This window comes from Symphalangus syndactylus, chromosome 22, assembly GCF_028878055.3.
Source record: "Symphalangus syndactylus isolate Jambi chromosome 22, NHGRI_mSymSyn1-v2.1_pri, whole genome shotgun sequence".
NCBI lineage: Eukaryota > Metazoa > Chordata > Mammalia > Primates > Hylobatidae > Symphalangus > Symphalangus syndactylus.
The window spans coordinates 15,938,111-15,953,433 of record NC_072444.2 but is presented as its reverse complement, the minus strand read 5'-3'; the positions used below and the strand labels follow the sequence as shown (position 1 = coordinate 15,953,433).

Below are 15,323 nucleotides of genomic sequence, written 5' to 3'. Positions count from 1 at the left end.
AGGAGAGCCACCTCCAGGACGCAGGGGCTGGGGGGAGGCAGAGCCCCACTTTCTGAGCCTCCCTGCCCTCCTCCCCACAACAGCCCCTGAGGCTTGAAAAGCCACTGATCCCACTGTCATTGCAAGAGAAGGCAGGGGGTCTTCTAAGGGCACACAGCAGATCCTTGGCAGTGCTGGGACCCCTGGTCCAGGCCCACATGGTGCCCTCTCCAGGCCTGGCCTAGCTGGCTTCTTTCCATGGACTTTATTCCCTGGGAAAACAGCCACACCTTTATCTCCCCTCCCAGATGGGGTCCCCAAAGCAGAGCTGGGGCTTTGCTTCCTCCCTGGCCCTCCACAGCCTCCAGAAAACACAGCCCACGCCTGTCAGCACTCAAGGCCCCTGGAGACCTGTGCCTGGCTCTTCTTTGCCCTGTGATCCCTCTCTCCTGGAATAGCCTTCCTGACCCTAGGCTGTTCAATTCCCACTTGTCCTCCAGGGACCCATTAGAACATCACCTCCACCAGGAAGCCCTCCCTGGTCCTGTGTCTGGGCTCACAGCCTCCCTGGGCTCTATCAGAATTCTCATCCCCTTGTATTACACATTATAATGGGCTATTGATTCATCGTTTCTTAAGGTCAGGGATGGTGGGTCCTCGGGGAGAGATTTTTAAGTGAGGGAAGGAAACAAGTAAAGGTCTCAGACTCTGATAGCTGCTGGGGTCAGTCCTTCCGACTCTCCCTAGCCCCTGGCATGTGCTGACACAGCCCTTCCTCCTAGCATTCCCACTTCATCTGGAACCGCACGGAACTCCTGACCCTTGACCCCCACAATGTGGACTACCTATTGGGTAAGTGGAGGGGGTGGAGTGGAGGATGCATGGCTCGGAGCCTGGTGGCTGGAGCTGCGTATGGCCAGCACCTGGGGACAAGGCCCTAGCCTAACTCCCACTTAGGGGCCTCTGCCCTTGGGCTCCAGGACCTGGGAGAGGCAAGGAAGGGGGTTCTGGTTCCTGGAATTAGGCTTGAAATCTGCTGGCTGTGCAGGGGGATTAGCCCCATTGGGCACAAGAAGAAACTGAAGCTCAGAGAGTGGAGTGGCCTGCGGCATGCGGCCCAGGCAAGTTTGAGCCCTGGCTGGGAACTGGGACTTAATGGCTGCTGGGCTATGGAGCCTGGGACCTAGAGTCAGCTCTACTGTATGCATGGCCAGGGCAGAAGCCAGCCAAGTTGTCTCTGCCCATCCTGACAATTGCCCTCCTCCCCAGGCAGTGGGGAGCAGGTGGTGAGAGCCCAGGGGCAGCTTCAGGTCTGGCGGGATGAGGCCCTGAGCACCACCATGCAGCTATCCGGGTCTTCTTTTCCAGCTGCCTGTAGTGCCGAGCAAGTGGTGGCAAAATCTCCTGCAGACATTTCCCAAGGAACACAGCTCCGCGTCCTGGGTGTCGTTAGAGGTTATGGGCTCAGAGCTGTGTGCCTGGTGGGTCCCCCAGACACATGCACACAGCCTCTTGCTTTCCTGGGTCACATGGCACACACCCAGTACCATATGGGCTGTGCATGCACCCATGTATCATGCTGGTTTTGCTCATGGATCTTAGAGCCAGAGTGCTGTGTTCAACTCCAGCTCTACCACCTCTAAGCTGTGTGACCTTGGGCAAGTGATTTCTCCTCTTTCTGCCTCAGTTTCCTCTTCTATAAAGTAGGGATAATGACTCTCCCATAAAATGGAGATAGTGATGGGGCTGGAGACAACCCCCGGGTTGTCATGAGCATGACATAAACTTGTGTAAGTTATCTGTTACTGCATAACAAATTATCTCAGAACTTAAGCCAGGTGCAAGCTGGGCACTGTGGCCCAGCACTTTGGGAGGCCGAGGCGGGCGGATCATGAGGTCAGGAGATCGAGACCATCCTAGCTAACAAGGTGAAGCCCTGTCTCTACTAAAAATACAAAAAATTAGCCTGGCGTGGTGGCGGGCGCCTGTAGTCCCAGCTACTCAGGAGGCTGAGGCAGGAGAAGGGTGTGGAGGCAGGAGAAGGGTGTGAACCCAGGAGGTGGAGGTTGCAGTGAGCCAAGATAGCACCACTGCACTCCAGCCTGGGTGACAGAGCGAGACTCTGTCTAAAAACAAACAAACAAACAAAAAACTTAGGCCAGGTGCAATGGCTCGCACCTGTAATCCTAGCACTTTGGGAGGCCAAGGCAGGTTGATCACTTGAGCCCAGGAGTTTGAGACCAGCCTGGGCAACATAGCAAGACCTCAATTCTACAAAAAATTTTTTAAAACTGGCCAGGTGCGGTGGTGCACACCTTTAGTCCCAGCTACTCAGGAGGCTGAGGTAGGAGGATCCACCTGAGCCCAGGAGTTCGAGGCTGCAGTGAGTTGTGATTATGCCACTGCACTCCAGCCTGGGTGACAGAGCAAGACCCTACCTTAAAAAAAAAAAAAAAAAAAGAAAGAAAACATTAGCCAGGTGTGGTGGTGCCAGCCACTCAGGAAGCTGAGGTGGGAGGCTTGCTTGAGCCCAAGAGTTCGAGGCTGCAGTGAGCTATGATCATGCCACTGCACTCCAGTTTGGGTAACAGAGTGAGACCCTGTCACAAAACAAAACCTAACAGTTTAAAACAAGAGTAAACATTTATTGCCTCACTCAATTTCTTTGGGTCAGGAATCTGGGGACATCTTAGCTGGGTCTCCCATGAGGTCACAGTCATCTGAAGGCTTGACTGGGGCTGGTGCTTCCAGGATGGTTCACTCACATGGCTGGCGAGTTGGTCTTGGCTGTTGGCAGGAGGCCTCAGTTCCTTGGCCCATTGCTCTCTATAGAGCAGCTTGAGTGTCCTTATCACATGGTGGCTGGCTTCCCACAGAGATCCGAGAGTCTATAAACAGAGGCTACAACATTTTATGCCCCAGCCTTGGAAATCACACACCGTCATTTCAGTGGCATTCTATGGCATACAAAGGCTAGTGTGGGAGGAGACCACACAAGCACGAGAATTCCAGGGGGCAGGGGTTATTGGGCACCATCTTGGAGGCTGGCTTTTGCCTGCTTCCAAAGCGCTAACAGCATGTGGCACCAAGTGAACACTGTGTGCATGGGAGCTATTATTTGGCTGTGTACCCACTCACAGAGGGGCAGGGTGTTCTGGAAGGACACCAGAATCAGAAGGACACCAGAATCAGAAGCACCAGCATAGGACACATGGAACTTTGTGCCATGGGCAAGGAATGGATCATTCTCCTTATGTCACAAGTGAGAAAACGGAGCCCAGTGAGCAGGAGGGACAATGATTCCAAACCTTCTGCTGTTTCGCTGCACAGGCCACCGTGCCCTTCAAACCCAACATGTAAATGCACACACACCCTAGCGGCCCCATCGAGTCCAGGCTGTGACCCTCTGCCTTGGGGCCACAGTGCTGTGTGCTGAGCCCTGCAGGCTGGAGGCAGACTGACTGATGGATTTGAACCCCAGATCTGCCACTTCTCAGCTGACAATGGCAAGTTATGGAACACCTCTGGACCTCAGTGCTCCTTTTCTGTAAAATGGGCATGGCAATCCCGCCACGCCATAATGGTGGGAATAAAGATGAAAGGAGTTGGGGCTGGGTGCGGAGGCTCACGCCTGTAATCCCAACACTTTGGGAGGCCGAGGTGGGCGGATGACCTGAGGTCAGGAGTTCGAGACTAGCCTGGCCAACATGGTGAAACCCTGTCTCTCCTTAAAATACAAAAAAAATTAGCTGGGTGTGGTGATGCATGTCTGTAATCACAGCTATTCAGGAGGCTGAGGCAGGAGAATCACTTGAACTCGGGAGGCAGAAGTTGCAGTGAGCCAAGATCGCGCCACTGCACCCCAGCCTGGACAACAGAGTGAGACTCTGTCTCCAAAAAAAAAAAGGAAAGAAAAAGAAGAAAGAAAAAAATGAATTGGGGGCCTAATTCTGGGCCCACAAAAATCACCCAGATAAGGATCCTCCCAGCCACCATACTCTACCCCAAGTTGGCTGTGGGGAACCTGTGCTCCCTGAGACACCCCAGCTTCCTTGGAGTCCTCCTAGCAGGGTCACAGCCTCTCAGCATCCACATCCACATCCTCCTGGCGTCCTCCTCAGGTCTCTTCGAGCCGGGGGACATGCAGTACGAGCTGAACAGGAACAACGTGACGGACCCGTCACTCTCCGAGATGGTGGTGGTGGCCATCCAGATCCTGCGGAAGAACCCCAAAGGCTTCTTCTTGCTGGTGGAAGGTAGGGGCCCCAGGTCTGCTGAGAGGGGGCTGTTGGAAACACGGCCCTGGTGTCGGGATGGAGAAGTCCAGCTCTTAAAGGGAACTGACTGGTTTGGGGGTGAAGGGAGAGGTCCCTTTAGGAGAATGGGTTATGGAAGGAGACGGGTGGTGCTGTAGACACTCCCAGCCCAGCAAGCTGCTCTCTTTTGGGCATGGAGATGCAAGTTAGGTTCACCAGTCCAGGGAGGCTTCCTGGGAGGAGGCAGATTTCTCCCCTTTGGTAGTCTTTCTTGGAGACCCGGCCCTGGAGGGGCAAGCAGCCCCTCAGCCTCACTGCCCTGAAAAGCGAATCCGCAGGCCCCGGCTTTCCCACGCTGTGTGCTGACGTTCCCAGGCTCTTCCAGCCCGGCCAGGGGCCTTGCAGACAGATCTGAATTCTTGGCCTGGCGCTGCCATCTGCTGGCGGTGTGACCTCTACCTGTGTGCTTCTGTTAGGTGAAGCCAAAAATAGCATCTGTCTCCTGGAGAGTGATTCGCCTCCATTGTGTTCAGAGACACAAAGTACTTGGAACGGGGCCCAGTAAAGAATAAACCCAGTTTCTATTATTAGCCTTATTATGGCTACACAATAGTTAAGGCGGGAACAATAGGAAGTGTGAGGAAGTGATAAAGATTCCGAAAGCTTCCAGTGCTAACAGCCCTTGCCCACCGCAGTTCCTCATGTTGCCCTGCTGATATCGGTATGTATACACACACGCACATGCACACACGTGAACATGTTGGCACATATGCTCCCCACGCATACACACACGCTCAGCCCCTCCGCCTTCCAGAGGCGAGCGTCCGCCAGCCCAGCTTGGCTGCTTTCTTGCCAAACCCCGGGGTTCCCACTCGAGCACAGCGGTCTTGGCCTGGCCCCGAACAGGCCTCTGACGCCGAGGAGCCAGCCAGAAACCAGCGGTAGCGAGCTCGGGCTCCCCCGGGAGCGGTTTCCTTTGTGAGCAAGGCCAGGATGGGCCGGCCAGGCCAGCTGCTCCCAGAGCCACAACAAAGAGAGGACCCGCCCTGCCAGCCTGCCGGGCCCGCCGTGAGGCTCAGGCTGGTGGGAACAGAGGGCTGCCTGGCGCCCAGGACCCTCCAAGCTGGGAATGTCCACCAGGCAGCGCCCTCCTGTTAGCGAGGGAGGTGTTCCTTTAAGGTCACAGAGCCCTCAGCCGCTGGGCCAAGCCTCCAGCCAGGAGGCTGGAGCGCCTCACCCGGAGGTGGGAGGCGGAGGGGAGGCGGAGGCGGCGGGGGTTCAGGCTTCGTCAGGGCTTTGTGGAACCTGCCACAGGCACTGGGGACTTTCACCACCTCTGGGAGCTCCGTGCTTTCTTTTTAGAGGGGATGATTTGAGGTAGAGATGAAAAACGGGGTTAGGACAAGTCACACCTGAATTCACATCCTGGCAAATCCCACCGTGGGCTTCCCCACACTAGGCCTCAGTTGCTCCATCTGTAAACAGGACTGATCATATTCCTCTCTGCCCAGCATTGCTGTGCAGGGGAAAAGAGACATGGGTGTGTCGTGCCTGGCACATTGTAGGGATTCCAGTGTGCCCCCTTCCCTACCTACCAAAGGCTTCAGTGCCTCCTTCAAGCAGCTAAAGACAGTGCTGGGAGGGGCGGTGGGAGGAGTACAGCTTCCCGGCCTGGTGAAACTGATTACACATCTGGACTTTGCAGCCCCCACGCATGTGCCTTTGGCCCCGGGGCTGTCCCTCTCTGGCCTCCGTCAGGTTGAATGGCTGCGTAAAATGCCTAGGCTGTGATGCTAGCACAGAGTGGTGCCCGGCGAAGGTTCCTGTCCTTCCCTAGCTAACAAAGGTTAATCCAGCAGCAGTGTCATGGGGCTGGGGAGCAGATCTTCCTCCTCTCCTCCCTCACCCAAGGCCTTTGCCTCGGTGTCCCAAGGAGGCAGGATTGACCATGGGCACCATGAAGGCAAAGCCAAGCAGGCCCTGCATGAGGCGGTGGAGATGGACCGGGCCATCGGGCAGGCAGGCAGCATGACCTCCTCGGAAGACACTCTGACCGTGGTCACTGCGGACCATTCCCACGTCTTCACCTTTGGTGGATACACCCCCCGTGGCAACTCTATCTTTGGTAGGTGGGCCTTCTTTGGGGTGGACACTCCTGGGGTCTCCTGTCTACCCACCTGGGAGCAGGAGTGGGCGGGAGAGCCAACACGCCCAGAGCATGGTGGGGACTCAGTGACAACTGGGTGGGGAGGAAGAGTTACTGGGGATGGGGAGAAAATGCAGGGTGAGGCGGGGCAGTGAGTTGAGTGGTGGTCGGGTGGACAGGCAGGTGGGTGGATGGATGGCCACACTGACCATGGCTGGGCAAGAACGTGGATAGATGAATGAGAGAGAAGATGGCTGGCTGGATGATGGATGGATGGATGGGTGGATGGATGGATGGACAGATGAATGGGAGGGACATGGGTACAATGAAAACTGGAGAATGGTTAGTTGGAAGTAATAAGGTTTAGAAGGTGGCTTCATGGAGGCATTGCAGGGCCCTTCAAAGAAGATCCCAGGAGTTACCAAGCCACCAAGGAGCCTAATCTGGGGGCTGGGGACTGTACTCCTGGTGCCCCAACATGACCCCTGAACACCCCCTCCCTGTGCAGGTCTGGCCCCCATGCTGAGTGACACAGACAAGAAGCCCTTCACTGCCATCCTGTATGGGAATGGGCCTGGCTACAAAGTGGTGGGCGGTGAACGAGAGAATGTCTCCATGGTGGACTATGGTGAGACCTCCAGGGCCCAGGGCTGGGAGGGGACAGGGCACCCCTTGGGGACGGGTTTGGGAATAGGGTGTCAGCTTGTGGTCAAGGTCAGGGGTCTCAGAATGACTGGGACTTGAGTCAGAACAACCTCAGTTTGAATCACCTTCTACGATCTAGCAGCTCTGAGACTTTGGGCATGTGACTTCAGGCATGTGACTTCACCTTTCTCCGCTTCCGTTTCCTCTCTAAAAGGGTTCTACCTTTGAAGGTTGTCTGAAGGACCAAATGGGTCTGATGAGCTTAGCATAGTCCCTGGCACAAGTAGGTGCTCAATATTTTATACTCATTTTTCTTGGCCCTATAATATTCCAGTATACAAGACTTTGCAGTTAGTTCATCCCATCCCATATCATTCATTCTTTCTTGATACTCCCAGTGGTTCCAGGGAGCCTAAAGATGCAGCAATGGTAAGAGTCTCCCCCTCCACTCTCCCTGCTAATCCAAGCAGCCCGAATGAGGTTAATTTTCTCTGTTGGGGGTTGAGAATGCAGACTCCTGTGTCAGAACAGGCTCAGGTTCAAATCCTGTGGCCTTAGGCGAAATGACTTTCCCACGTTGAGCCTCCTTTTCCTTTTCTGTGAAATGGGAGCATTCAAGTCAGCCTGGAAGGGAGATGGAAAAGCTGCGTGCGCAGCGCCAGGCCCCTGGCAGGCTCTCAGCAGGCATTTCTCCTGGCCCACAGCTCACAACAACTACCAGGCGCAGTCTGCTGTGCCCCTGCGCCACGAGACCCACGGCGGGGAGGACGTGGCCGTCTTCTCCAAGGGCCCCATGGCTCACCTGCTGCACGGCGTCCATGAGCAGAACTACATCCCCCACGTGATGGCGTATGCAGCCTGCATCGGGGCCAACCTCGACCACTGTGCCCCTGCCAGCTCGGCAGGCAGCCTTGCTGCAGGCCCCCTGCTGCTCGCGCTGGCCCTTTTTCCCCTGAGCATCCTGTTCTGAGGGCCCAGGGCCCGGGCACCCATGAGCCCGTGACAGATGCCAACTTCCCACTCCCCAGTGCTGCCCACTGCCTGGCAGCCCACCCCTCAAGGGGCAGGGAGGTGGGGGCCTCCTCAGCCTCTGCAACTGCAAGAAAGGGGACCCAGGAGACCAAAGTCTGCCGCCCACCTCACTCCCCTCTGGAATCTTCCCCAAGGGCCAAACCCACTTCTGGCCTCCAGCCTTTGCTCCCTCCCCGCTGCCCTTTGGCCAACAGGGTAGATTTCTCTTGGGCAGGCAGAGAGTACAGACTGCAGAAATTCTCAAAACCCCTTATTTTTCTAGCAAACGTATTTCGCCAGACCCAGAGGCCCCAAAGCCTCCATGGAACATTCCGGATCTGACCCTCCCACTCTCATCTCCTGACCCTCCCACTCTCATCTCCTGACCCTCCCACTCTCATCTCCTGACCCTGCCACTCTCATCTCCTGACCCTCCCACTCTCATCTCCTTCCCTCTGGAACCCCCCAGGCCCTACCATGCTCATGTTCCTGTCCCCAGGCCCAGCCCTCCTTCAGGGGAGATGAGGTCTTTCTCCTCAGGACAAGGCCTTGCTCACTCACTCACTCCAAGGCCACCAGGGTCCCAGGAAGCTGATGCCTGGGTGGCCATCCTACCCAGCGTGGCCCAGGCCGGGAAGAGCCACCTGGCAGGGCTCACACTCCTGGGCTCTGAACACACATGCCAGCTCCTCTCTGAAGCGACTCTCCTGTTTGGAACGGCAAAAAAAAATTTTTTTTTCTCTTTTTGGTGGTGGTTAAAAGGGAACACAAAACATTTAAATAAAACTTTCCAAATATTTCTGAGGACAGAGCTGAGTCTTTGTGGTCAGTGAGAAAAAAGACTGAAAGAAGCTTATTTCTCTGGGAAGAACTGGCCTCAGGGCCCAGGGTACAGGTGGGTTGGACAGGGTGGAAAGGCCTTCTGCTGTCCTGGGGGCTTCACACTCCCTACCTGTGCCGCTTTGGGCACGTTGCTTTGTGTCTCTGTGGAATGGAAGACAACCCCCTTCTGGGTTGTTGTGAGGATTAAAGAGGAGGCTGGGTGCAATGGCTCACACCTGTAATCCCAGCACTTTGGGAGGCAGGGGCAGGTGGATCATTTGAGGTCAGCAGTTCAAGACCATCCTGGCCAACATGATGAACCCTGTCTCTACAAAAAATACAAAAATTAGCCAGGCATGGTGGCGCGCATGCCTGTAGTCCCACCTACTCCAGATGCTGAGGCAGGGAGAATCGCTTGAACCCAAGAAGCAGAGGTTGTAGTGAGCCGAGACAGCGCCACTGCACTCCAGCCTGGGTGATGGAGGGAGACTCTGTCTCAGAAAACAAAACAAAACAACAACAACAAAAGATAAAAGAGGAGTGCCTGTGTGCCCAGAAACCCACAGCAAGGAGGACTTCAGGGGCCCAGTGGCAGCCGGGCTGCATGATACCCACAAGCAGCACTACATACCTTGGCCCATTTCATTCATTCAACAAATACAGACTGCGTGCTAGGCATGGTATTAAGTCTTAAGAATTGTTGGCCGAGTGCTGTGGCTCAGGCCTGTAATCCCAGAACTTTGGGAAGCCGAGGCGGGTGGATCATCTGAGGTTGGGAGTTCGAGACCAGCCTGGGCAACATGGAGAAACCCCGTCTCTACTAAAAATACAAAATTAGGTGTGCCTGTAATCCCAGCTACTCAGGAGGCTGAGGCAGGAGAATCGCTTGAACCTGGGAGGCAGAGGTTGCAGTGAGCCGACATTGTGCCATTGCACTCCAGCCTGGAAGACAAGAGTGAAATTCCATCTCAGAAAAAAAAAAAAAAAGAATTTAGTGGTGAACATGACAGACAGAAGGCTGGACAGAGGGCTCCTTGCCCTCCCAGAGAGTCAGCCTAGCTTAGCAACTGTGATCTTCCCATTTCTGATATTCACACCTTGGTACTAGACTCAGGCCTGTAGCTGACCTTGTGGGGATACAGACTTGTCCAAGTTTGCTCCTTTTGCTTCATTGAAATGAAAATTCCTTTAATAAGGATAACAATCATGACGATTAACACTCATTTACAACATGCCGGGTCTGTGCTTGACGCTTTATGTGGATTCACTGCATTTAATCCTCATTAGGAAATAGGCCCCCATCATTACATGTATAGGTGAGGACCCCGAGGGTTTGGGAAGTGAGGTGATTACCCAAAGGCCCCCAAGCTGTGGAGCTAGTATTTGAAGCCAGGTGTGTCCTATTCCAAAGCTCCTGTACTTAATACCATCCTTTATTTGGTTATAACACACTTCAAACCTCCTGTCAACCAGGTCCTGAAGCGGACAATACTAATGACTCATGACATACACCAGTTAAATATAAACTCAGGAAGATGAGAAGCCATATGTCAGAAGTGGACTTCTTCAGGATTGAAAATGCAAACTAAGCAGATTTGTCTCTGAGCTTCCTAGCAGTCCTGACAAAAAAGGGAAGCACAGCCAAGCTGACGCTGGGATAAAAGACCAACCTGGGCAATATAGCGAGACCCTGTCTCTACAAAAAATAAAAAAATTAGCCAGGTATGGTGACACGTGCCTGTAGTCTAGCTACTTGGGAGGCTGAGGCGGGAGGATCACTACAGCCCAGGAGTTAGAGGCTGCAGTGAGCTATGATCATGCCACTGCACTCCAGGCTGGGTGAAGGAGCAAGACCTTGTCTCTAGTTAAAAAGAAAATAAACTGCCAGGAGTGGTGGCTCACACCTGTAACCAAAATACTTTGGGAGGCTGAGGCCGGAGGATCCCTTGAGCCCAAGAGTTTGAGACCAGCCTGAGCAACATGGCAAAACCCATCTTCATGAAAAATACACTGATTACGGGGGCATGATGGCAGGCACCTATAGTCCCAGCTACTTGGAGGGCTGAGGGGGAGGATCACTTCAGCCTGGGAGACAGGGGTCACAATGAGTCGAGATCGTGCCACTGCACTCCAGCCTGGGCAACAAAGTGAGACCCTGTCTCAAAAAATAATACATAGAAAAAGGAAAGAAACTATATGCATACATTCTGGCCAGGACCAAGAGGAAACGCCTCATCTTGAACTGTACAATGCAGTGTTTTCTAGGTGTTATTTTCACACCACCTTCTCAATTGTTGCCGTATCCATACTATTATTTCCCTTTTTTTTTTTTTTGAGACAGAGTCTCGCTCTTTCGCCCAGGCTGGACTGCAGTGGCGTGATCTCGGCTCACTGCAAGCTCCGCCTCCTGGTTCACGCCATTCTCCTGCCTCAGCCTCCCAAGTAGCTGGGACCATAGGTGCCACCACCATGCCCGGCTAATTTTTTTGTATTTTTAGTAGAGACGGGGTTTCACCGTGTTAGCCAGGATGGTCTCGATCTCCTGACTTCATGATCTGCCCACCTCGGCCTCCCAAAGTGCTGGGATTACAGGCATGAGCCACCGTGCGCAGCTGTATACTATTATTTCCTAAACACTCCTTTAAATTCACATTTAAGCAGTCAGTTTTTAAATGTTCCCAGTACCACCTGAAGTCAATTTACATGTCTCCAGGGTGTGCAAACCACACTTGGTTTTGTTTTGTTTTTATTTCCATAGGTTTTGGGGGAACAGGTGGTGTTTGGTTACATTAGTAAGTTCTTTAGTGGTGAGTTGTGAGATTTTGGTGTATCCATCACCTGAGCAGTATACACAATCTAATTTGTAACCTTTTATCCCTCATCCCCTTCCCACCCTTTCCCCCAGAGTCCCCAAAGTCCATTGTATCATTCCTATGCCTTTGCATCCTCATAGCTTAGCTCCCACTTATGAGTGAGAACATACGATATTTGGTTTTCCATTCCTGAGTTACTTCACTTAGAATAGTAGTCTCCAATCCCATTGCTGCAAATGCCATTAATTCATTCCTTCTGAATTAGTATTCCATCATATTCATATATATATATATACATACACATACACATATACATATATACACATACACATATACATATATACACATATACACAGCGCCACAGTTTATCCACTCGTTGATTGTGGAGATTTGGACTGGTTCCACATTTTTGTAATTGCGAATTGTGCCGCCATAAACATGCGTGTGCAAGAATCTTTTCCGTTGAATGACTTCTTTCCCTCTGAGTAGATACCCAGTAGCAGGATTGCTGGATCAAGTGGTAGTTCTACTTTTAGTTCTTTAAGGAATCGCCACGCTGTTGTACTAGTTTACATTCCCAACAGCAGTGTAGAAGTGTTCCCTTTTCACTGCATCCATCACAACATCTATTATTGTTTTGATTTTTTGATTATGACCATTCTTGCGGGAGTAAGGTGGTATCACAATGTGATTTGCATTGCCCTGATCATTAGTGATGTTGACCATTTTTTCATATGCCTGTTGGCCACCTGTGTATCTTCTTTTGAGAATTGTCTATTCATGTCCTTAGCCCACTTTTTGACGGCATTTTATTTTATTTTATTTTTTTTTTGGGACGGAGTCTTGCTCTGTCGCCCAGGCTGGAGTGCAGTGGCACGATCTCGGCTCACTGCAAGCCCCACCTCCTGGGTTCACGCCATTCACCTGCCTCAGCCTCCCGAGTAGCTGGGACTACAGGTGCCTGCCACCACGCCCAGCTAATTTTTTGTATTTTTAGTAGAGATGGGACTTCACCGTGTTGGCCAGGATGGTCTCGATCTCCTGACCTTGTGATCTGCCCACCTCGGCCTCCCAAAGTGCTGGGATTATAGGCGTGAGCCACCGTGCCCGGCCTTTTGGTTTTTTTATTGCTAATTTGTTTGAGTTCCTTGTAGATTCTGTGTATTTATCCTTTGTTGGATGTATAGATTGTGAAGATTTTCTGCCTGTGGGTTGTCTGACAAACCACACTTTGTTATCTTGCATTGGGTTTCCACGGAGACAGAACCTGAAACAGGACTCAGCACAAGTAGTTTGTTTATTAGAAGAACCCAGAAAGCTGCACAAATCGGGGAATGAGGAAGCAAGACAGGAAAGGGAAGGATGTTGAGAAAGATGTGTTTTTAAACAGGTTGCCACTGAGGCTGGCCAGGGCTCAATCCCACAAAGGCCCTCTGGGAGATGGTGTGGGAGCGACACTTCAGAGATATCTCACCCAAGGGGCGAGGGAGCAGGGGTATTTATTCTTCAACTCTCACCTCTCATTGGCTGAGGGCTGCTTCTGGGGAAATTAACACTGGCACTTCTGACCTTCCCCATGAAGGTCTGAGAGAAAGCCTCCAGGCCTAGTCCTGGAACATCAACTGCTCAAAGGACACAAACCAACAGCTTCTGTTGAACTTTGGGATACACTGCTGGGGTAGAAAGCGCAGGCTGTGAGTCAGAGAGACAGAGGTCCACATCTCTGCTCCATCACTTTCTCAGTTCTACAAACTTGGGCAAGGGATTCAGCTTCTCTGACGCCCGTGCCTAGTGATGCCTAGAGTGAGGACTTAGGACCCCATTAGGAGCCAGGAGCTCCTCCTGCCCACACTTCAGGCTGTGGGATGATGTGTCCTTCAAGAAGCAGAGATTGAGGTGCTCAGGCCCCCATGGCTTCAGGGTCTCCCCATGCTCAGGCTGAGCCCTGGGTCACTCATCACCTTATATTTTAACTGCTGTGGGCCCTGAGTCCTAATTGGAGCCGAAGTTCAGGCATAGGTCCCAGCTCCGTTCACAACTAGGGCCGGTGGCCATGGACCTAGACCCTAAGGATGACAGTCCAGACCCACAGCACAGGGATTTCTTCTGCCCTCAGCCTTCTCCTGGAGGAAGAACAAAGATGAGCTGATATGCCCTCTTGTATTCACTGAGATAACCCTGCCTTCTGTTAAAAGTAAATTCAGAAAGCTCAATAACTTGACACCTGAAAATGTATTCTTACCTCCAACATCAGCGCCCCTGCTCAGGTGGCTGGGACCCAGGATCTTCCCCTGTAAGTTCTGGATGTCCTTCCTATCTGGCCAGCACCTTGATGGTGGGAACCACGCCTGCTTTTTAACCACTTCATCCTGGAAGTGACATACATCACTTCCACCCTTAGAGCATCGGCAAGAACCGGTGCTGTGATCCTTCCTGGATGCGAGGAAAGCTAGGAAATGGCGTCTTCGCTTGGGCTACGGCTGCCACCAACACCAACACAGCAGGTTCTCATTTTGGGGGCAGAATCACCCCCACATCAGTTGAAAACCTCTGCTCTGTAGGAAGGAAGAGGTGTAGGAGGCTGGGATGGTCAGCTTGGCTCAGGCTGGAGACATCCTCCAACTCACACACTCCCCAGCCATCACTGAGCACGGGTGCCATGTTTTAAAACATTGGGGGCAAGTCACGGTGGCTCACACCTGTAATCCCAGCACTTTGGGAGGCCCAGGCGGGTGGATCGCTTGAGCCTAGGAGCTGGAGACCAGCCTGGCAACATAGTGAGACTCTGTCTCTACCCAAAAATAAACGATTAGCTGGGCATGGTGGTGCAAGCCTGTAGTCCCTGCACTCAGGAGACCGAGGTGGGAGGATCGCTTGTGCCCAGGAGGAGGAGGGTGCAGTGAGCCAAGATCATGCCACTGTACTCCAGCCTGGGTGACAGAGTGTAACCCTGTCTCAAAAAAAAAAAAAAAAAAATTGGGAAATTCTCTATAAGATCTGGGATTCTGGCTTAAAAAAAAAAAAAAAAAAAAGGGAGGCCGGGCACAGTGGTTCATGCCTGTAATCCCAGCACTTTGGGAGGCCGAGGCAAGTGGATCACGAGGTCAGGAGATTGAGACCATCCTGGCTAACACGGTGAAACCCCGTCTCTACTAAAAATACAAAAAGTTAGCTGGGCGTGGTGGCGGGCGCCTGTAGTCCCAGCTACTTGGGAAGCTGAGGCAGGAGAATGGCATGAATGAGGGAGGCAGAGCTTGCAGTGAGCTGAGATCACGCCACTGCACTCCAGCCTGGGCGACAGAGCGAGACTCCATCTCAGAAAAGAAACCAAAAAAAAAAGGGAGATCCAGCCAGCAGCGGATCCCACATTTCTGCAGGGCAACAGACAATTGGCGCTGAGCGACAAGCCTGTCAGGGGACTATGCTCTTCTGGATGCCACAGCCCCCAGCGTGCCCTGTATTCTGACACTGGGCCTTCAGATGTATGTCACCTGTCTGGTCATGGTGGGGACAGCCTGTGACCCCTGCGTTATTGAGTACCACGCCCCGTGCTGCAATCTTGCCTGGGGAACAGACAGTGGACAAGTCCAAGGCTGTCCTCAAGTTCATATCTCATGACAGAGACTTACAGAGACCACCACCCCAGTGTGT

At 52.8% G+C, this 15,323-nt stretch overlaps 1 protein-coding gene across 3 annotated transcripts in view; it reads left to right on the top strand.

Moving 5' to 3' along the window:
- Positions 1–8,844, top strand: part of ALPL (alkaline phosphatase, biomineralization associated) — a 69,380-nt gene extending 60,536 nt beyond the window's left edge. For all 3 annotated transcript variants that reach the window (XM_063631665.1, XM_055262457.2, XM_055262456.2), the window contains exons 8-12: positions 762–831; positions 4,101–4,235; positions 6,169–6,360; positions 6,890–7,009; positions 7,731–8,844. In XM_063631665.1, coding sequence (XP_063487735.1) covers positions 762–831; positions 4,101–4,235; positions 6,169–6,360; positions 6,890–7,009; positions 7,731–7,996 — 783 coding nt within the window. In that variant the 3' untranslated portion in view covers positions 7,997–8,844. The remainder of the gene's footprint in view (positions 1–761; positions 832–4,100; positions 4,236–6,168; positions 6,361–6,889; positions 7,010–7,730) is intronic.
- Positions 8,845–15,323: the final 6,479 nt, after the last annotated feature.